The 21,777-nt window shown below is 38.3% G+C and overlaps 1 protein-coding gene across 2 annotated transcripts in view; it reads left to right on the plus strand.

Moving 5' to 3' along the window:
- cnot6l (CCR4-NOT transcription complex, subunit 6-like) overlaps positions 1-20,414 on the plus strand; it is an 83,648-nt gene extending 63,234 nt beyond the window's left edge. The window contains exons 10-13 of one of the 2 annotated variants that reach the window (XM_072253152.1): positions 7,659-7,807; positions 9,104-9,337; positions 9,758-9,960; positions 15,725-20,414. In XM_072253152.1, coding sequence (XP_072109253.1) covers positions 7,659-7,807; positions 9,104-9,337; positions 9,758-9,960; positions 15,725-15,934 — 796 coding nt within the window. In that variant the 3' untranslated portion in view covers positions 15,935-20,414. The remainder of the gene's footprint in view (positions 1-7,658; positions 7,808-9,103; positions 9,338-9,757; positions 9,961-15,724) is intronic. The other variant, XM_072253151.1, reaches the window with a different exon arrangement.
- The last annotated feature ends 1,363 nt before the right edge of the window (positions 20,415-21,777 follow it).

The raw sequence follows: 21,777 nt of genomic DNA on the forward strand, positions 1-21,777 counted from the left end.
ACCAAACTAGCTGTTTACCTCCCGCAACCCATTTTGAGGCTCTGATAATGAGCTCCATTGACATAGTAAAGGCCAATGGGGAGATGGTGCACCACGCCATGATGCCTACTTCCAGTGGTTGCCACGCTGTAGTGAAGTCTGATGTTGTAGGACAAACTTGCAGATCCTGGAAGTAGTGTTCTACCAGATTTGTTGTTGTTGCAGGCACTTGAAAGAATTCAAAAGCAGTCCACAGTAGGGAATCAGGAACTGATCCATAGGCGTTGGCCAGGTCGAGGAACAAGACATGCAGATCCTTTCCTTCTTTCTTAGCCATCTGGATTTGATGTCATATGCCGCTGGTATGTTCAGGGCATCCCAAGAAGCCTGCTATGCCCGCCTTTTGGATTGACGTATCAATGAAATGGTTTTGTTTCAGGTACTCTGTAAGTCTTTGCGCCAACACGCTGAAAAAGATCTTGCCCTCTGTTCAGAAGGTTTATTTGGCGAAGTTATAACTAATAATCAAAAATCTCCTTGATTTAGATTATACAGAGGTACTTGGCAGGGATGTCCTCTTAGCCCTTTATTATTTAACTTGGCTTTAGAACCCCTTGCTATTGCTCTTAGAGATTCCAATACTGTTCAGGGTCTTAAGAGGGGACAAAGTACACAAGGTTTCATTGCATGCAGATGACCTGTTAGTTTATATTTCAGATCCTAGGAATCTATTCCTTCTATACTATCTATATTTTCTGCATGTGTTTTTTCTGGATATAAATTAAATTGATATAAAAGTGAGTTATTTCCTATTAATAATCACTCAGATCAATATCATCAATTACCTTTTAGTATTGCTAAAAATTACTTTACTTGTCTAGGTATTAAAATTACTAAAAATTTTAAGGACCTATATAAGTATAATTTTCTCCCATTAATTGACTACACCCAACAAACGCTTTCTAAATGGTCAGCTATGACGTTATCATTAATAGGTCGAATTAATGCTATTAAAATGATAGTTATACCGAAATTCTTATATACATTTCGGGCAGTTCCTACCTTGGTTCCTAAAACATCTTTTGATAGAATAAATTCTATAATCTTATCTTATATTTGGAATAATAATAGTCCTAGATTGAGTAAACCTTTACTACAAAAATTAAAAAAGGATGGTGGTATGGCTTTACCAAATTTTAGAATGTTTTATTGGGCAATTAATATTCGATATATTACTTTTTGGATTCATTACTCAGACATACATGAATGTCCTTCATGGTTGGATTTGGAGGAAAACTTGGTGAAGGGGTTCTCTTTGGCCTCTTTACTGGGAGCTCCTCTTCCCTTTTTGTTTTATAAGATTGGTAGACAAAACTTAATCCTATTATTAAACATACTTTTAAGAATTTGGTTTCAGTTTCATAGATTTTTTGAGTTAAATAATTTCATTCTTTCTAGTAATATCCATTTTAATTATTTTTTAAAACATCAATTTTGGATAAGATCTTTTTAATTTTGGAAAACCAAAGGAGTAACAACTTTTTCAGATTTGTTTTTACAGGACTGTTTAATATCTTTTTCTCAGTTAGTGGATAAATATGGTTTACCTAATGTACATTTCTTTAGATATTTATAAATTAGGAATTTTTTTTACGTGGTTTGCTGCCAAATTACCCTTCTGCCTATCCACCTAATATGACAGATGCTCTTTTTCAGTTTAAACCACTTCAAAAAGGGTTGATAGCTATAATTTATAAACGGATATTGAATTTACAAATGATATCTAATGATAAAATTAAACGTGCTTGGGAATTGGAAGTTCGAGTCATTTTCAGATAATTAATGGAGTAAAATTCTTCATTTGGTTAATAACTCATCTATTTGTGCCCGTCGTTTCTTGATACAGTTCGAGGTAGTACGTTGGGCTTATATGTCAAATGATAAACTAGCACGTATTTTTTCCAACATCAGTCCTATTTGTGACAGATGTAATATTGAGGTGGCCACTTTAACTCATATATTTTGGTCTTGTATAAAGTTAGATAATTTTTGGAGGGATGTTTTTAAATCATCATCAAAAGTCTTGGATCTGGACCTACAACCTAATTTACTGACGGCAATATTTGGGATTACCCCATCGAAACCAGGAAATATTCCTGTTTCTGCTCAACGTTATTGGCTGGGAGAGCATTCTACGAAAATGGAAGCATTCTAGTTCACCTACTGTCTTTTATTGGCTGTTTAAGGTTAGAGAAAATAAGTCGGACATTTGATACATCCTTTAAATTTGAGCAAATCTGGCGACCTTTTATCCAATATTTTCATTTGATTTGATTTATTACTCTTCCAAGTTTTTTTCTTCGAAGTTTTAGATTTGATCAGAATGTCTTTCTTTTTTTTTCTGGTCGTATCCTCAGAATGGACTGCCCAGTCCCTTTTTCCCTCTTTTATTTTGTATAGTGTAGTGAGTTTTTTTTCCTCCTTCATTTAAAATTCAAAGTTTTTTCTTTCCTCTTTATGAACTGATAAGAGTAGAATTGCTGTTTTCTTTTTTATTATATATTATGTACTAGCTTAACACTGTGTATGATTTTGATAATGTCTATTTCAATCTCTTTGTTATTGATATATGTATTTGAGATAATTCTCCTCTCGTTTGTAATTACGTTTCTTTTAAATCAATAAAAAGATTAATAAAGAAAGAAGAAGAAAGAGAGCTTTAACCGCTCACTTCAGCAGTCTGTGGTACCCAACCATTTTTGCAGACTTCATTTATACCGGTGCCTATAAAAAATGTGGTAACCTGCCTCGAGTAGCACTTATATCCACGGTGATGTGTATTTTGAGAGATTGATGATGAAACATAAAAACTCCTGTCTGAGAAGTGACTTAGATCTGCTCCAATGTGCAGGGCTCCAGCAGGTGCCATTTCATTGGCTTTTCACTCAACCCTGGAACATCTGGACAGCAAAAATGCATACATCAAGATGTTCTTTGTTTACTACAGCTTGGCATTCAATAATATTATCTCCTCAAAACTAATCAAAAAGCTTCAAGACCTTGGTCTCAATACCTCCTGGTACAATTGAATCCTCTATTTCTTCACTTGGAAACCCCTGTCAGGTTGGGTTGGCAACAGTATCTCCTCCATGATCTCCATCAGCACAGGTGGACCACATGGCTGTGTGCTTAGCTGCCTGCTACACGCACTTTACACCTATGACTATATGACATATTGGAGAGAGATTGAAAATCTGGCTGAGTGGTGTCACAACAACAACCTCTTACTCAATGTTAGCAAGACCAAGGAGCTGATATTTGACTTCAAAAGGACAAAACCAGATGTTCGAGAGCCAGTCCTCATCGGGGCATCAGAGGTGGAGAGGGTCAGCAAATTAAATTCCTCGGTGTTTCCATTTCAGAGGACCTGTCCTGGGCCCAAGATGAAAGTGCAATTACGAAGAAAGCATGGGAGCACTTCTACTTCCTCAAGAGTGTGTGAAGATTCGTCATGACATATAAAACGGACAAACTTCTAAAGATGTGTGCTGGAGAGTATATTTACTGACTGCATCACAGTTTAGTATGGATGCACTAATGGCCTTGAAAGGAAAATCCTACAAAGAGTAGTGGATACAGCCCAGTTGATCACATGTAAAGCTCTCCCAACTATTGAGCATATCTTCGTGGAGCGTTGCTGGAGGAAAGCAGCATCAAAAGTCTGGAGCCTCAGGGCTCACACCACCAGGTTCAGGAACAGTTCGAACCCATCAACCATCAGGCTTCTGAACCAGAGGGGTTAAGTTCGCTCAACTTCACTCACCCCATCACTGAATTGTTTCCACAACCTGTTGACTCTCTTTCAAGGACTCGTCATCTCATGTTCTCAATATTTATTGCCTATCTATCTAATTTAACCTTGTCTATCTATCTACTATCCTTTATAAATTTTTGTATTTGCAGTTTGCTGTCTTTGGCTGTCTTCCCTTTTGGTATGGTTTCACTACTTCTATTATGGTTATTAGGTTTATTGAGGACGCTCACAAGAAAATGAATCTCAGAGTTGTATATGGTGACCTAAATGTACTTTGATAATAAATTTACTTTGAATTTTCATACAATGTTGAAAAGCTATGTGACACTTCTGTATTTGACATATGAGAAATTTGAATTGAAGAACTCGTGTTATTTCTGGGCCTGGTCCACACATTATTGCCATTCACTACTATGGTACTGGAGAAGGGTCAAAGAGGGCTACTGGTGATTTAAAACCAGTCGCTTCGGTCAGATGGAGCTTGTCAGCCATGGTTGGCAGCACATCTAGGACAAGAAAATCTCAAACCTCTACTGCCTTGTGGATTGCAACCAGTCATGGGGAAGGCTTTGGGAGTAAACCCAGAGGGAAAAATCTGGAGCTGGTGTCTGAGGCAGTCCTACTTTGAATTCAATGCTGACTGGCAACTCCTGCGACACTGCTGGTACCAAACTGTAGCATCTCTGCTGTTCCTTTGGCTTCGTCAGATGTATGGAGAGGGGGAGTTTGCCACATGGGCAATAGCTTACTGCCTAGGCTCATGTACCTAGACAGCTAGGGTGCAACATCCATGGTCAACTGGCCGACGGAAGTCCTCACCTCACTATAGTACAGATACTAGTGTACTAGTATAGTATAATAGTATGATTCCCGTACGCTAAGCAGTGACACAGTATCTGTGAATTTGAGTATGGCTTTCAGTTGGGTAAAATGCAGAATCTGCCCTTTCTTAGTGCCCTTGACTGCATTTCTCTATGGCCCAACCAGGATATCGCTGCCCCAGTTAATGATTCTTCACGCAGAATCAGATTTTGTCTGAGCTATGATGACATCATAACTCTCCCCTTTATTGATCGCAGTGCTTGAGGTTAGACTTAAACGATAGTTGATTTACCATGTTTGTTAATCCACAATGAAAATGGCCAAAACAGACCAAACGAAAAAGACAGTATAGTGTGGAGAATCTGAAATATGGATTTGTAGTTGCACCAAGCAACTAACAACAGCCAAAGTGCTGGTTGTGTGGTTGTGTGGTTGTTGAATGTTAATGGCTGCTCATTAACATTCTCCCTTGTGCAACTGATGGGGCACCATCAGTGACAGAATACCACTGTGGGGTATTACTTTCTTGAATAAAGCTGTACATGACATGTTTACCATTCACTGTGTAATTCACAATGAATATCTTGTTGCAAAAAACCTATGTGATCAGCTGTACAAATCACTAAATACTGTTATCACAGTGGTAAATTCTCTCAATTCTTTCTTATTTATTTATTTAACGGTTTGAACATTTGCAGTTGCACACAGAAGTCAAATGGCTCTCAAAAGGAAACTGCCTGAGACACTCTTATGTACTTATTGAAACTGTGGTAAAATTCTTTGAAGGCTCAGATGCTTCATTCAGTAATCAACTCAAAAATATTAGGCATGTTCTTTGTCTGAATTATTCACAAAATTTAATGAAATCGATCTTCAATTGCAAGTAAAAGATGTGAGATCAAAGTCAATCAGTTGTCTCTACATTTCTGTCCAAATTAAACCTATTTAAGCGTAACATTGGCTGGCTTGACCTTTTCCAATTTCTGAGCCTCTCTGAATTGGAAGAGAAAGACATAATACCAATCCTTCCTAAAAAGATTGCGAGAACTGCTGAGAGGACTATCGAGGTATCTCTTCCACCAATCGCGAATAGTTAGCAGGAGTGCTGCGTGTGCAGTGCCCTTTGCATTGTCAATAATCCCTCCCATCCATCCAACATTCACTGTGACATCTTACCATCAGGCAGGAGGTACCATAACATTGAGACAAGAGCTGGTAGAGTAGGAAACATCTTCTTTTTCCCCAGGCTGTAAGATTACTGAACTCCCTGCCACCATCCATGTCTAATCACTTATGAAGGATCAGTAGCGTTATTCTATGTACTTTTTAACTTGTGTTGTATGTGCACCTTTTTATTTGTGGTAATTTTTTTTGTGTTATATACCTGAGTATATGTACTGTGTTGTGCACCTTAGTCTGGAGGAATGTTGTTTCATTTGGTGGTATACATGTGTCCAGCAGGATGACAATACACTGAGCCTGAACTTGAATGACCTTCAAGTATACAGTGCCCAACTGGGTGAGCAGCATAGAGACAAGTCAGAGAGATTTCAGGACCTCTTGATCCAAATTCTAGATTGGGTAATAAATCCATTCCTGAACACCTGTAATGAGGCACTAATGGATGGAGGAAGAATGATCTCGCTACAAAATGACTTTGAGCTGAAGCCCAGGTTCACGAAGTAATATCAAGACATGGTTGCAGAAAGAAGTCTCTGAACACTATCTTGCACCATGGAAAACATGTCAAGATTTTCTCTATTGCCTTTCCAACATCATATTTAGTGGAGCACAATTTTAGTGCAATCACCCAACTTCTTTCAAAACAACAAAACAGACTGCTGATTACTGAACATAAAAATGTGAGACCGTTTCTGATTGACATTCAGCCTGTTACTGAGAAGTTGATATCACTGTACCGTCCATCTCATTGAAAGGCGAAAAAGCAAGAAGTATTGAATAGTTAGCCTAATGTATGCTCTAAAATTGTTGATGAAAATGGATCTTTACTGTAATTATGTAATTTTATTTGTAGTTTTAAGTAGATTTGAATATACTTCGCTATTATTTGTCACTGCTTTGAATTTGCAGTTCCTTTTCCTTTCACTGTGCATTGTAAATCAAGATTCTTTATAGTTTTTACGTAATAGTCAGAAGTTGTGGGCTCAGGATGTGCTCTGGGAGCCAAGGGGGTGGTAACCAAAAAGGTTTGGCAACCACTGCTCTAAATCTACTCTTTAAGAAATTTTAGACAGGTGAGTAGGGAGTGGAGGCATGAATGATGTTTTTGTTTTGGTTTCTGACTATTAATTTTGTGTTGTAAGTTATTTCTGTTATGGCATAAACTGTAAAGGTAAGATACATTGGTAATTCACTAACTTTACAATTTAATCCCTTAATAGAGACATTGTAACCTTTGTCACCTTGCCAGTGGCCAGAAGTTAGAACATAAAATCACTTTTATTGCAGTTAAAAGTTAATTTACATTTTTATATTGTAAGATGTGATGATTGAAATGTGCTATCTGATGTTTCAATTTTGATAATATGCTGTGTGTTGACCCTGTATGCCTTTGTTTGGTTATTTTGTAAGAAATACTTAATATCTTTTCTCTCTTCCCCTCTCTTTCTGTCTTCTCTTTCTTCCCTTCTCCCTCCCACTCGCCCTCCGCCCTTCTCACCTCCCCCATTCCCCACTTCACCTCCCCCTCACTCCCCCCTCACTTCCCACCCTCCCTCCCCCCTCACTCCCTCCCCCTCACTTCCCCCCACTTCTTCACCCCTCTCTCACTTCCCCCTCACTTCCCTCCCCCCACTCCTCCCCTCACTTCCCCATCTCACTCCCCCCCACTTCTCCACTCCTCTCTCACCTCCACCTCTCTCACCTCCACCCCTCTCTCACTTCCCCCTCACTCCTTCTCACCTCCCTCATTCCTCCATCTCCCCCTCACTTCCCCTCTCTCTCTCTCTCTCTCTCTCTCTCTCTCTCTCTCTCTCTCTTTCTCCCTCCCCCGACCCCTCTTTCTCTTTTCTCTCAACTTCAGGTTTGCATTGGTGCAGAAGCACACTGTGGAATTCAACCAATTGGCAATGGCCAATTCAGATGGCTCTGAAGCAATGCTAAATCGAGTCATGACGAAAGATAACATTGGGGTCGCAGTACTTTTGGAAGTCCACAAGGATCTTTTTGGAGGTACATGTTGTGTATTTTTTAGAATTGCAAATTAAAAGTAAACTCTTTGACTTTTTGATAAAGCTAATGGATGTGATTTTTTTTTTTGCTCAGTGCTTGCTTTTAAAAGATAACTTAATCTCTGAATTTCCCTGCTGATGGAAGAGTAGGTTAATCTCTGCTGATTTTGTTATATTAGATTTCACTATATATATTTTTCCTTTCTTACTTTAAGTAGGAGAGTATTGTTATCTGCGCTGGCTGTGCATATATGTAGAAGAGTTAAGTTTGTATGAAATATTTTGCTCCATTTATGTCCCATTCCTGAGGTATAAAGATTGGTTATTGGCCTTTGTTAATGCTGTTCCATAGAAAAATTAGTTGAGGTTAACCCAGGGTGACTTGTAAAATATCTCTTTTTCTGATGTGTCATCTGACACTGAAGTGAAAGAAAACTCAAATATATAATGTTTTCATTATCAAAGACTATTGAAAGTCAAACGGTATTTAGGGAATGACCTTTATATTGTTGCTCTTTTGTAATACTTCACACTGAAGCATCCATAAGCACAGATCAAATATTATTAAGATCATTATTTCCTCTCCATCAAAAACAGAAACATTTTTTTAAAGAACAGAATGCTTAAGCTTCTTGTGTGATTTGCATTTGAGGGGAAGACCAATACTCGGGTATATTTTTTTGCATAACATTTATCCTTTGTCCTTTGTAATTTGAGCAGATATTTAGTAATGCCTGCCAAGATCAGTTAAAGATGTTTTTGACTCGACATCTTTCCCAGGGGTAGAACAGTGAACCGGAAGAACATGCTACTAAACATTTCACTGCTGGACTCACTTTAAGAAAATCTAGTTAAAGCTGTATCTTTCAGTATACATTATGTTTGTGGCAAATGTCTGTCTTGGATGCTGATGTTAGCTACCTCCTTGGATACAGTCCATCTGGTGTAATACTGTTGGAAGTAGTGATTTTTTTCAAATCTGACATTAAACCAATATGTATTTCATCCTCGAGTGGATGTTAAACATTTCACAACATTGTTCAAATCAGATAAGAAAAATTCAACTACCCCTTCAGCTGATGATTTTCTTTAGGCAGCATGTAAGAGATTTGTTTTGTTACTGTTTGTGAGACTTTATTGTGGATGAGTTTGTAGCCATATTTCCAGAAATGCAAGTGAACATTCTTTGGCTATCAGCACTTTGGGATGTCCTGACATTGTGAAAGACACTAAGTAAATCTAACTTTGTTTTTTTTGTTCAATTGCTGCATACATTTAAAGGCGTCATCCCTTTCAGGTGCAAAGGCACTTCATGGAGCAGAGAAGCAGCTAATTCTGGTGGCTAATGCACATATGCACTGGGACCCTGAATACTCTGATGTGAAGCTCATTCAAACCATGATGATTATATCTGAACTCAAAGCTATCCTTGAGAAGTCAGCTGTATCCCTTAGACCAAGTTGTCCTTCTGCAGACCCCAACTGCATCCCGTTGGTGCTGTGCGCAGACCTTAATTCACTGCCAGATTCGGGTAAGATTGTTCAGAACAGTATACAGTAAATTGATTAGTACTTGGGCTTTAAATTGTAAATAAACACATAAATTTTAAAACAAAAGTTGTCCATAGATTTTACTATGATTTTCTGTAAAGAGTGGAATTATAGATGTAAAATATATCTTAAATATTATACTGAAAAGAAATAATCAGTTCAGTTTTAAATTCTTTGCATGTACTTTGGCCACCTTTGGAGGTGGATAAGGATCTTATTGCTAAGATATTACAATTCCTTGTATTCAACGGGTTAATATTGTAAAATGCATTATAATGTTCATGATACTTGCTGCATAAGAACACAAATTGCTGCATAATGCTGTAAACAAAAATTATCTGTCTCTAAACTACATGTTTCTGGTAACTGATAAGTAATGGCTTGAATCACTTGGTGTGTAGGCGTTGTGGAATACTTGAGCACTGGAGGTGTTGCACAGAATCACAAGGATTTCAAGGAACTGAGGTACAACGAGTGTTTGACAAACTTCAGCTGCAATGGAAAGAATGGAACTTCAGATGGCAGAATTACTCATGATTTCCAACTCAAGAGCGCTTATGAAAACAACTTGATGCCTTACACAAATTATACTTTTGACTTCAAGGTAAGTAATTGACTACACTGTGGTTTCTGTAATCTTGAGCTTGTGCCTTACAGACCTCTTGCAGTTCTTTGTTGGGTACAAGTTTGCATCCAGTAATGAAGTGTTTCTGGTGAATTTTGTGCTGATGGTGCAGAATTAAATTTTTGAGTGCTCTAATTAAGTTTGTGTGCTTATTTTCAGAGAAAATTGTGCTCAGAATTGTACTCAAGCACTCAGCCAACTTGTTGACTAAATACTTAAAAGTGTATTTGCTCATATAATTAAACTCAAAACCAAGACCAGCATTCTGATGTATTCAGGTGGTACTTCATGACATTTTACAGGGAGCGTCAGATTAAAAATCCAAAACATTTCTCAGAGTGACTTGGTGAAATTTCAAACTTTCCAGTTGCACTCTGATGTTAGATTCTTCATGGAGTCTTGTGACAGAGTGCCAACTTCCTGCAGTCCTAGATCACTGGAAATCACAGTGTTGGTCATTAGACCTTGTGTGAGTTCAGTAACTCCATTCAGTTCAATTGACAGGAATTGTTCTGAAAGTCAGGCATCAGATCATATAAGTGCAATTTAATAAAATGTTTAAATTTTTAAACTTTTAGTTTTTTGGAGCTTTAATTGTATGTTTTATTTTAAGATGTTAGTTGAGCCATAACATTGTACAATATGGAAATGAGCTCTTTGGCCCAACTTGCCCGTGCCAGACAAGGTGGCTTCCTGAGCGAGCCCCATTTGCCTCCATTTGGCCTATAACCTTATAAACCTAGCCATGAAATTGTCCCAATATCTTTTAAATGTTGTAATTGTACCTGCCTATTCCACTTCCTCTTGTTTCATATATCCAACACACACTGTGGGGAGAATATTAACTCACATTAAGCCTATGCCCTCTAGTCTTAGACTCACCTATTCTGGGGGTGATAAGAGACCATGGGACCATCTGTCGTATTAGTAACCTTCATGATTGTACATTTACTCCTTAACACCACCACACTGACTCCTATGCTCTGGGGGAAAGAAAGTCCTAGTCTATCAACTTCTCATTATACTTCAAGCCAGGTACTAATTTTAGTCTTGGTACTAAAATATTGTTGAGAATTGAGTGCATTTACACTAAGGTAATATTTAAGTATTGCTAACTCCTCTAATATGTGATATTTTGGTTGAAAAGTCAGCAAATATCACCAGTACAACAACTGTGCACTTGCCCGAGGAAAGAATTTCGCAAAAAGTCATCAACGGGCTCGGTTTCCCAGGTCACTGGCAGAGGCCTCACTTCTGGTAGCTGTGAATGTCCACCAACAGGGCTCTACAGTGGTCGCTCCAGGGAAGTGTCTGGGGCACTTTGAGGTCTCCGATGTCACTTATGTGTTGTTGTCTGGTCCAGAGAGGTGCTGGTTGGAATGGGCCACATCTCCAACCTGTCATCAACCTGTTGGTGAAGTGTTGTCGCTACTCTGCCACTGGAATTCACCTCAGTCATACTGTCAGCGGTCTACATTCCCCCCAAGGCGGACATGGAGTGTGCTCTGAACATACTGTATGCCAACATCAGTGAACTTAAGACCAGGTATCCGGAGGCTTTGCTCATTACAGGCAGGGACTTTAACCAGGCCAACCTCAGGAAGGTGCTGCCAAAGTTATACCAACATGTCTCCTGCCCCACTAGAGTCCTGAATATACTTGACCACTGCTACACAGCAGTCAAGGATGCCTACAGTTCCATCCCACTACCTCACTTCAGAAAATAGGACCGTCAGGCCATACTCCTACTCCCAGCTTACAAACAGAAACTGAAGCAGGAGGTCACGGTATCAAAAGTGGTGTTGCGTTGGACAGAGGAAATGGATGAGGTCCTCTGTGACTGGTTTGAATTGGTGGACTGGCTAGTATTCAAGGACTCGGCAGCTAACCTCAATGAGTATGCCTCAGCTGTCATGGACTTTATCTGGAAATGCACAGAGGATTGTGTGTCTTGCAAGACGATCCGGGTATTCCCTAACTGGAAACCTTGGATGAATTATGAGGTCAAGTCCCTTTTAAAGGATAGAGTTGCGGCTCTCAGGTCCGGGGATAGTAGTCGCTACACGGAATCGAGGCGTGAACTCCAGAAAACCATTAAGGGTGCCAGGAGGGACTATCAAGCAAAGTTGGAAGCCCAGGCTAACCAGGGGAATGCTGGTAGACTATGGCAAGGTCTAAATGAGATCACTGGGCGCAAAGAAAAGGCTGGGAATATTAATAACTGTGGCGCTTCTCTTCCTGATGAACTTAATGTATTCTACGCAAGATTCGAACAGAAGAGGAGCGTCCCGGTCCCTCCGGATGAACCGGACCTGGTGGCATCGAGATTCATCGTCACTGAGGAAGACGTTAGAAGGGCCTTCCTGAAGATAAATCCAAGGAAGGCGACGGGCCCAGATGGCATACCGGGACGGGTTCTCCGGGCCTGTGCAAGCGGGCTAGCTGGAGTGTTTGCTGACATCTTCGACTGCTCCTCGCTTCAGTCTAAGATCCCCTTGTGTTTTAAGAAGGCAATGATAATCCCGGTGCCGAAGAAGAGCAAGGTGGCATGCCTGAATGACTATTGACCTGTGGCTCTGACATCAATTGCTATGAAGTGCTTCGAGCGATTGGTTATGGCACACATCAACCACAGCCTACCAGTCAACCTCGACATTTTGCAATTCGCCTAACGGAGCAACAGGTCAACGGCAGATGCCATCTCTGGCCCTACATTCCTCCTTACAATACCTGGAGAATAAAGACGCATACGTAAGGCTCCTTTTAATCGACTACAGCTCTGCCTTTAATACCATCTTTCCAAATAAACTGATTCCTAAGCTCCAGAACCTGGGCCTTAGCACTCAGATCTGCAGCTGGATCTTCAACTTCCTCACAGACAGGACCCAGGCTGTAAAAATAGGGGACAAGCTCTCCTCTACAATCACTCTGAGCACCGGTGCCCCACAAGGCTTTGTACTCAGCCCCTGCTGTACTCACTGTTTGTCATTGTCGTCGTGGCTATCTCTCGAGGTCGAGGATGATGGTCTCCATTCTGAAGAAGTGGTCCACAGAGCGAAGACGCCTGTGCGTGTATTTGTTTAACGTGTACTTGATGTTGCGCTCCAAGAAGCACATGATACTTGACAAATCAACCAACAGATTCCAGTGGCATGGAAACCACGACGATTGAAGCTGATGAATTTGTTGCAGCCTTCATCTGCCTTCACAGCCATTGAGTCCGAAGTAATTTTGTCCGCCTGTTCCACCGTTGAGGTCTTGGCTGGATTGTTCTTTGTCAGGGACTTCATCCTCGACCTTACCACCATGGGTGACCCTGCCAGGAGCATAGCTCCAGACGGCATTGCTCTCGGGATCACAGGACCACACAAGCTTCTCCACCACGACAAGGTGACAATCCAGGGAGAAGACTCACTATACACCCATGATTGTGTAGCCAAGTTTCCATTGAACTCAATACATAACTTTGCTGATGACACCACAATTGTAGGCCGTATCTCGGGTAATGATGAGTTTGAGTACAGAGAGGAAATTAAGAACCTGGTGGCATGGTGCAAAGACAATAACCTATCCCTCAACGACAGCAATACGAAGGAATTGGTTATTGACTTCAGAAGGAGTAGCGAACCGCATGACCCCATCTACTTCGGTGGTGCGTAGGTGGAACAGGTCAAAAACCTTAAGTTTCTTGGGGTCAGTATCACAAATGACCTGACTTGGTCCAACCAAGCAGAGTCCCACTGCCAAGAAGGCCCACCAGTGCCTTTACTTCCTGAGAAAACTAAAGAAATTTGGCCTGTCCCCTAAAACCCTCACTAATTTTTATAAATGCACTGTAGAAAGCATTCTTCTAGGATGCATCACAAACTGGTATGGAAGTTGTCCTGCCCAAGACCAAAAGAAGCTGCAGAAGATCATGAACACAGCCCAGCACATCACACAAACCAATCTTCCGTCCTTGGACTCACTTTACACTGCACGTTGTCGGAGCAGTGCTGCCAGGATAATCAAGGACACAACCCACCCAGCCAACACACTTTTTGTCCCTCTTCCCTCCGGGAGAAGGCTCAGGAGCTTGAAGACTTGTATGGCCAGATTTGGGAACAGCTCCTTTCCAACTGTGATAAGACTGCTGAACAGATCCTAACCCAGATCTAGGCCGTACTCTCCAAATATCCGGACCTGCCTCTCGGTCTTCTTGCACTACCTTACTTTCCCTTTTCTATCTTCTATTTATGATCTATAATTTTAATATTTAATGTTTACTATCGATTTGTACTCCAGGGAGTGCAAAGCGCAGAATCAAATATTGCTGTGATGATTGTACGTTGTAGTATCAATTGTTTGGCAACAATAAAGTATATGAAGTATAACCTGAAATAATAACTGGTAAACTTACACTGCCTTGCATGGTTAAGGATATTACAGCCTCTAATTTTACTTGTTTTTGTTTAGAAAACATGAGGTGGGGAATATTAAAGGCATACAGTTTTACACAAGTGTGTAAAACCTTATGCACATCTTTATGCTATACAATTGAAACAAATGTTGAGGATTAAGACGGGATACCAATGCAGATTAATTGAAATTCTAATGTTAAGTTTGGATACCAAATGAGCTTTATTTTGTACTCTGGTAATATAGGAATAGACTTTCTTGACATGTCAATCCAAGAGCTAGTACAGATTTGATCAACTAAAATGGCATTCTGTATCATATGATTTAAATTTATGAAAGGATTAGATAGGTACATAGAGAAAACTCAAACAAGGGAATGTGAGAAAAGGGTAAATAAAAATGATGAGAGCAATTGTGTGACAAATGCAGGCACAGATGTTCCAGGTAAATTGTGTCCTTTTACATGTATAACTTTGAGACATTGTTTTGTGAGTGATGTCACTCTTAGATTTCAATTTCAATTTTTGTGATCCCCCTCCCCATTTATGGTACAGCTCTTGATTTTGCAAGTCTCCAAGAGTTTGAAACAAATGATTTGCAGCGTTTTTTAAAATAATCTAATGAAGTGTATCAACCAAGTTTGAGCACAGCACAGTAGGATTCATATTCATCTTAAATGTATTAATGATTTTTGATTTAAGGGGTAAATATTAGAACACGAGATAAATTTCCCTGCTGCTCTTCAAATAGTATCATGGCATTTTTTATATCTACTTCTGTGGGCAGCTGGGACTTTGGTTGAGCATCTTATTTGAAAGATGACACCTTCAGCAGCACCATTTGTTTTCAACCTGGATTATATCTTAATGTTTTGTGTGTGAGAGGTGAGCCAAAATTACTTCAAATGGAACAGTACTACCAATAGGTAAATTGCACTCATGACAATTGAATACCTTTAGGTATAACTTTTCTTATGATTGATGAGTACTGCAAGATAGTTTAAGAACTGCTTATAAAGAATTTTCCCCTATATGACTCATGATGTAGTAAATGGGTTAACAATCAAGAACTTCCAGGTGGTGATTTGTAATCCCTGCTCTTTCCTCATAGTTTTTAATAAAATATATCTTTGTAGGAAGATGTGCTTAGAAAGGTGCATATGTCCACGTGGTTGACAATGTAAATAAATTGACTCAACCCTTTGCTTCCTTTGAACTTTTTTTCTGTCAATAATTTAATATTTCTTTATTGACCTGAAAGATGTTTATGATTTCAGTAAGATAGATAGAAGTTCACTTGCTGCAGGTTAATGTCAAAATCATTTTCCTTTTATTTTGTCTCCTAGGGTGTTATTGACTACATTTTCTATTCCAAGACTCTAATGAGAGTGCTGGGTGTTCTTGGCCCTTTGGATCCTCAGTGGCTTGTGGAAAACTCTATCACTGGATGTCCGCACCCCCATATTCCTTCTGATCACTTCTCACTGTTAATACAGCTTGAACTTCAGCTTTTTCTGCCACCTTTGAATGGTGTGCACTTGCCTAACAGGAGGTAGTTGGAGCCCTGACCTGGAGGCACTGCCTGCTTTTATGGACTTGTACAATTATAAAATCAAAGTATGACGGAGTGAAGTATGGCTTGTAAAAAAAAAAAGAACGTTATTTGTTCTCTTTTAAAGTGTGTGTTCTGTAGGTTTCTAGTGTTACTGTTTCATAGTTTATTTCACTGTGTTGTCACTAAGGCCGGAGCAAACAAACTGATGTTTTACTCAAACCTTTGGGGACACTGGAACTAGCATTTTTCATAACTCGAAGTGTTTAATCTCACAATGTTATATACTGTGTTCATGTTTTCCTGTCGGATTATATGCCTAATCTGGCATTAAAACAGCAGCATTACATGCTTTGCTATACAGTGCCATTGATTCTTCTTCCAAAGACCGACAGGCAAAATACCTTGAGATACTTGTTCTAAGTTTTGTCCCTGCCCTAGTTGCCTTGGATCTTTTTATATGTCCGGTACCAAAATTGTCTTGACTCATTTCTCAATATTTGGATGACAATTTAATGCCTTTTCATTTGTCATCCTCCATTTCCTTGTCTATGTCAGTCATTTACAGTATTCTCATTGTTTGCTTTAATTGTTTAATACATTTAATTCTTTGTATGTTTTTGCTTTTGAAGACCAGCATTCCTCCTTTATTCTCGTCCTTTCAGCAGTTTAGTGGATCTCTGTTGGATCTGAATGAAGAGCTAATTGAAGCCATAGGGAAATTTGTCCAGCTGTGATTTGGTCTAATCTCTTTTTTGCTTGGTATGTAGTTCATACCTGGTTTCATTAAAGGTGCCTGTTATTTATTGCTTTCGAGAGAGAGGCAAGTTTAAAATTTTCCAAATTGATTACTGAAAATGTATTTAAAAGTAATCCAAGATGTTTGAAGAAGAAATCTGCTGCATATGCAGGGGAGTACAATTTAGTAAAGTGATTGGTTGAGACCAAGTTTTTCTTGATACGATGAAGTAAACCATAGAGTAAGCAGTAATTGAGAAGCATCAGAAATAAGTTAGTTGTGAAATCAAGTACCTTAAAGTTATTGTGCAGTAAATGAGCACCATCTAATGGTCGTTAATTTTCAAGCTGTTTATTCCAATAATGTATTGCACTTTATAAAGAAATGGATTTTGATTGGTGCAGTAAATATGAAATCTGTTTAATGTGTCCCCCCCCCCCCCCACCCCAGCCACAAGAGGGAGGGGGAAAAACTACTGCATTTCAAGAACCAATATGTAGGGTTATTTGAATCAAAAGAACAACATAACTTCTGATATGGAAATCTTTTTAATTGAATATATAATGCTGGTATTACATTGAATAAAGTTTACAAGCGGCCAAGGCCTATTTATAATATTTACCATTAACCACCTCTGATATTTGACTGGATTTTGGCATCAAGATTATCTGAAATCTGTTTTAAGTCAGCACTTTAATTCTAAAGCCTACATTTTTGAAAGAATGTGTATTTAAGGACATAAATTATGGAGCAAGATAAATTTGATGATAGTGGGACACCAGAAGGACCAAGTAAATTCTAAAAACTAGATTTTTTTGGTTGAGAAGATTTGAACTTTTTAGGCCCTTTTATTTATCCTAATCCTAGTGCATAAAATTATTATGATCTTGCTTCTTAAAACATGATAAATTAGCTTATTCCATGCATTTATTTTAATAACTACAAGCAATATTATCCTCCCATACTTCACTCCAAATATTTTGTCTGATCTGTATGTATAAAATGGAATTTGAAATTAATCTGTAATGATTGTATATGAACTTCAGAGGAGCCCATTTACTGAATATTTGTTTTCTTTTTTATAATTGAAGAGGAAAACAATTTTTGGGAAAGCTTAAATGTTAATAGCTGCAAACTTTGTCTGCTTTCAATATAAAGGAATCGAGACACTCTGTTGCAAGAGGGTGTTCCTCAGGTTTTCTTTGCTTCTGTATGTATTTTTCCAAAATTCTGATAACTGTGTTTGTTAAATTAAAATATATAATAAAGTTATATATTTCAATTGAGTGAAATAACATTTAAAGGAAAAAATGTAAAACAGAGATGAGCAAATTTGCCATGTGTGTTAATTACAGTTGTCCAGGCAAATAATACAGAAAGCACAGTCAGATTCATACATATATCTGTTACGTTTATATCAATTGTTTCATAACAATGTGCCTCATTCGATTTGCTGAAGTACCAACACTGCCCAAGCAAGCAGAGAAAACCTGACAGGCCTTCCCTAGGCAACTTTTAAAATTCTGTACAATAAATCTATTAAGATTTGTGAAGTTTTATGTAAAAAAAAGGCAGAAAAACAACTTAAAAACAATTTTGTACAAGCTCTGTAGCGTGTTTATCTTTGGTGTAAGGAATGTGAGACATTGGAAACTGCACCATAAGTCAGGTATGGCACAATGAGTTCTGAGACCAGCTTTTTTTCCATCCTATTCCTAGCACAACTTGTCTTTTTTGCCTTTGTGAAAAGCAGGGGACCTACTCTCAGTGACAAAGGCTACATATGCATAAGGTATTCATTACTTTTTAGGTATTATGTATTTGATGTGGAAAGCTTCTCCTTCCTTGTTCAGTAATAATTTCTCTTATCAGAAATCCTTGCTAACTTCAATGGATTGAAAAGCTACTGAATTCCAGTCTTTCAAGGTATCACATCACTCAGCATTTATGTTCAGTAATGTGATTTATAGTGAAACGTGAGTTTCATTACTTCAGTTACAAAAGGCAGATTTTAGAGGTAATAGTTACATGTTTTTAGAATTGTTTATGGCAGAGATTAATACACTGCAGAGAGAGAAAAATGCAGTTAACCATATACCAAAAGTAAACCACTTAATCAGCTTTTAACTCACAAGTACTTTACATGTTAGTGCAGGATTCTTAAATTGAGCTAATTTAAAATGCATTTTCCACATCAGTTCTTCAGGGACTATTTCTAAGTACCTCTTTTTAAATCAGATCAGGCTCCTAAGAACTGAAAAAGATCATTGTACTTTTGTTAATTTGTTTGAAATAAAGTTAATTTATTTTCAAAAATCTCTGCCTTGATAATTCATAAATGAATCATTAAATTCTTGGTTCTGATGACCCACAAAATTTTTCCCATCTTACCATTGGGAAAGAGACCAAGTTCTGAAAATATCAGAATAAATGGGTTCAGATTTTTACATCTTGTACCTCAGCTGTTTAAGCCACTACTACAAGAAAGTGCATGCTGATCTTGGAAGGCAAAATGAATTTAGAATTGATGTACTGTTGTGTAAACACCTAAAGGATGGCCATTGAGACTTTCTTGTATTTGCTTTCTTCAGTTGAGCTCTGGAAAGTGTAACTTTGAGGCTACTTATACACACAATTTTAGAAGATGTAATTTGGACGGAAATTGTAGTTCTGATTTAACACATCTTTAAAGATTTTGCTAAGTGGCCAGTGGGATTTTAGAGTGAGCTGCAGTTAAATCACTGCATAACTTGGATATTGTGCATGTTTTTAGACGTTCGATTATACCAAGAAAAAATGAGTGATATGACTCTTTGAGACTGTGGTGCTTCGGTTTGCAAAACTTCGCTTATATTGTATTAAAAGATTATAGTTTATCAATGTTGTAGTAGTGAATTTGTTTTTTTAAAACATTGATCAAACATGTTCAGCATTTGGCCATCTTTATTTTTATAACATGTATTTTTAAAGAAAATATTGTTATTAAAAATTATCATGGTGGTTAATAGGAAATGAAAGTGAATTGTGCTGGGTCACCAGAGTCTGTATTGAATTATTGGTCATTGGGTAGTATTTATTCTCCTGAACTATGAGCAATCAGATATTGCTCTCTCCCCTCTCTACAAAAATATACGTTTCTTCTCAAAGTCAATGGATTAAAATGATGTAGAGTAAATTGACTCTTAGTATTATATCAGATGGTAATATACTTTGAGTACATTGTAGGAAGTTCTTGGATTTTCACTGGCTAAATTCTTTTTAAATCCAAAAAGTGAAATGTATAAAGTGAAAAATTTTAATATACAGACTTTCTTAAATATATTACAATATCTGATCTGCTCTTGACCAGAGTTGTTTAATTACTATTTGAAATATACGAACCAAGCCAGTAATTATTCACATAGTGTGTCTTTAAACTTTTGGCAGCTCAGACAGGAGTGCTTCGCTTATGCTACTAGAAGAAAGATTTAAAGAAAGGTAATTTTGGATACGGAGGTCAGGTATTGCTCTAAATGTATGGGGCTAAATTATGTCTGCTTCTTCCCTTGCACCTGTGTATTTTATTTTCTTTAACTGTAGGCAATAAACAACCATTTGAAAATATTCTCCTGTGTTTAATGAGTTTTGAATGATACAATAAATGAGTGTCATTTGGGCTTCTTCCTCCACCCCCATTAACACTGGTGAGTTTTAATTTCTACATTGCCTGTATTCTATATAGTGCTGTAAATTCAAAACAAAATTATGAATGTTTATTAATTTAATCTCATGCTGCTGCACTTTATTGTCATGTTGCATTATAAACATCATACAAAATTAAACAATCTATGCCCTTCATTAACCAGATACAAGTCGGAAAGTTGTACTTTAGTCTAATGATGCTGTATGCAATGCTATCTTCTGTCCATTTTTTAAATATATATTTCTGATTAGCAGCAGCTTTTAAAACTGTGTAGAAGAAATCTATATCTTTTGATGCAATGATTCCAATATGTTGGAAACTTGAAAGCCTTTACTGCACTTTGATGCTTTTATAGTAAATGTCCATTCTCTGTGTCTCATTGTTTAGGTAAGACTCCCTTGGAAGCTTAAAACTATTGCGATTTAAATAAATCTAAGGGTAAGAAACAATGGATATTAATTTGCGGTGGTTGGGAAGTTGTTGGAGTCGATTGTCAAGGATGAGGTTACAGAGTACCTGGAGGCATATGACAAGATAGGCAGAACTCAGCATGGATTCCTTAAAGGAAAATCCTGCCTGACAAACCTATTACAATTTTTTGAGGAAATTACCAGTGGGCTAGACAAGGGAGATGCAGTGGATGTTGTATATTTGGATTTTCAGAAGGCCTTTGACAATGTGCCACACATGAGGCTACTTAAACAAGATAAGAGCCCATGGAATTACGGGAAAGTTACATACGTGGATAGAGCCTTGGCTGATTGGCAGGAAACAGAGAGTGGGAATAAAGGGAGCCTATTCTGGTTGGCTGCCAGTTACCAGTGATGTTCCACAGGGATCAGTGCTGGGGCTGCTTCTTTCCACATTGTACATCAACGATTTGGATTATGGAATAGATGGCTTTGTGGCTAAGTTTGCTAACGATATGAAGATAGGTGGAGGGGCCGGTAGTGCTGAGGAAACGGAGAGTCTGCAGAGAGACTTGGATAGATTGGAAGAATGGGCAGAGAAGCGGCAAATGAAGTACAATGTTGGAAAGTGTATGGTTATGCACTTTGGCAGAAAAAATAAACGGGCAGACTATTATTTAAATGGGGAAAGAATTCAAAGTTCTGAGATGCAACTGGACTTGGGAGTCCTCGTACAGGATACCCTTAAAGTTAACCTCCAGGTTGAGTCAGTAGTGAAGAAGGCGAATGCAATGTTGGCATTCATTTCTAGAGGAATAGAGTATAGGAGCAGGGATGTGATGTTGAGGCTCTACAAGGCGCTGGTGAGACCTCACTTGGAATACTGTGGGCAGTTTTGGTCTCCTTATTTAAGAACGTTGGAGAGGGTACAGAGAAGATTCACTAGAATGATTCTGGGAATGAGAGGGTTAACATATGTGGAACGTTTGTCCGCTCTTGGACTGTATTCCTTGGAG

This window comes from Mobula birostris, chromosome 3 (genome assembly GCF_030028105.1).
Source record: "Mobula birostris isolate sMobBir1 chromosome 3, sMobBir1.hap1, whole genome shotgun sequence".
NCBI lineage: Eukaryota > Metazoa > Chordata > Chondrichthyes > Myliobatiformes > Myliobatidae > Mobula > Mobula birostris.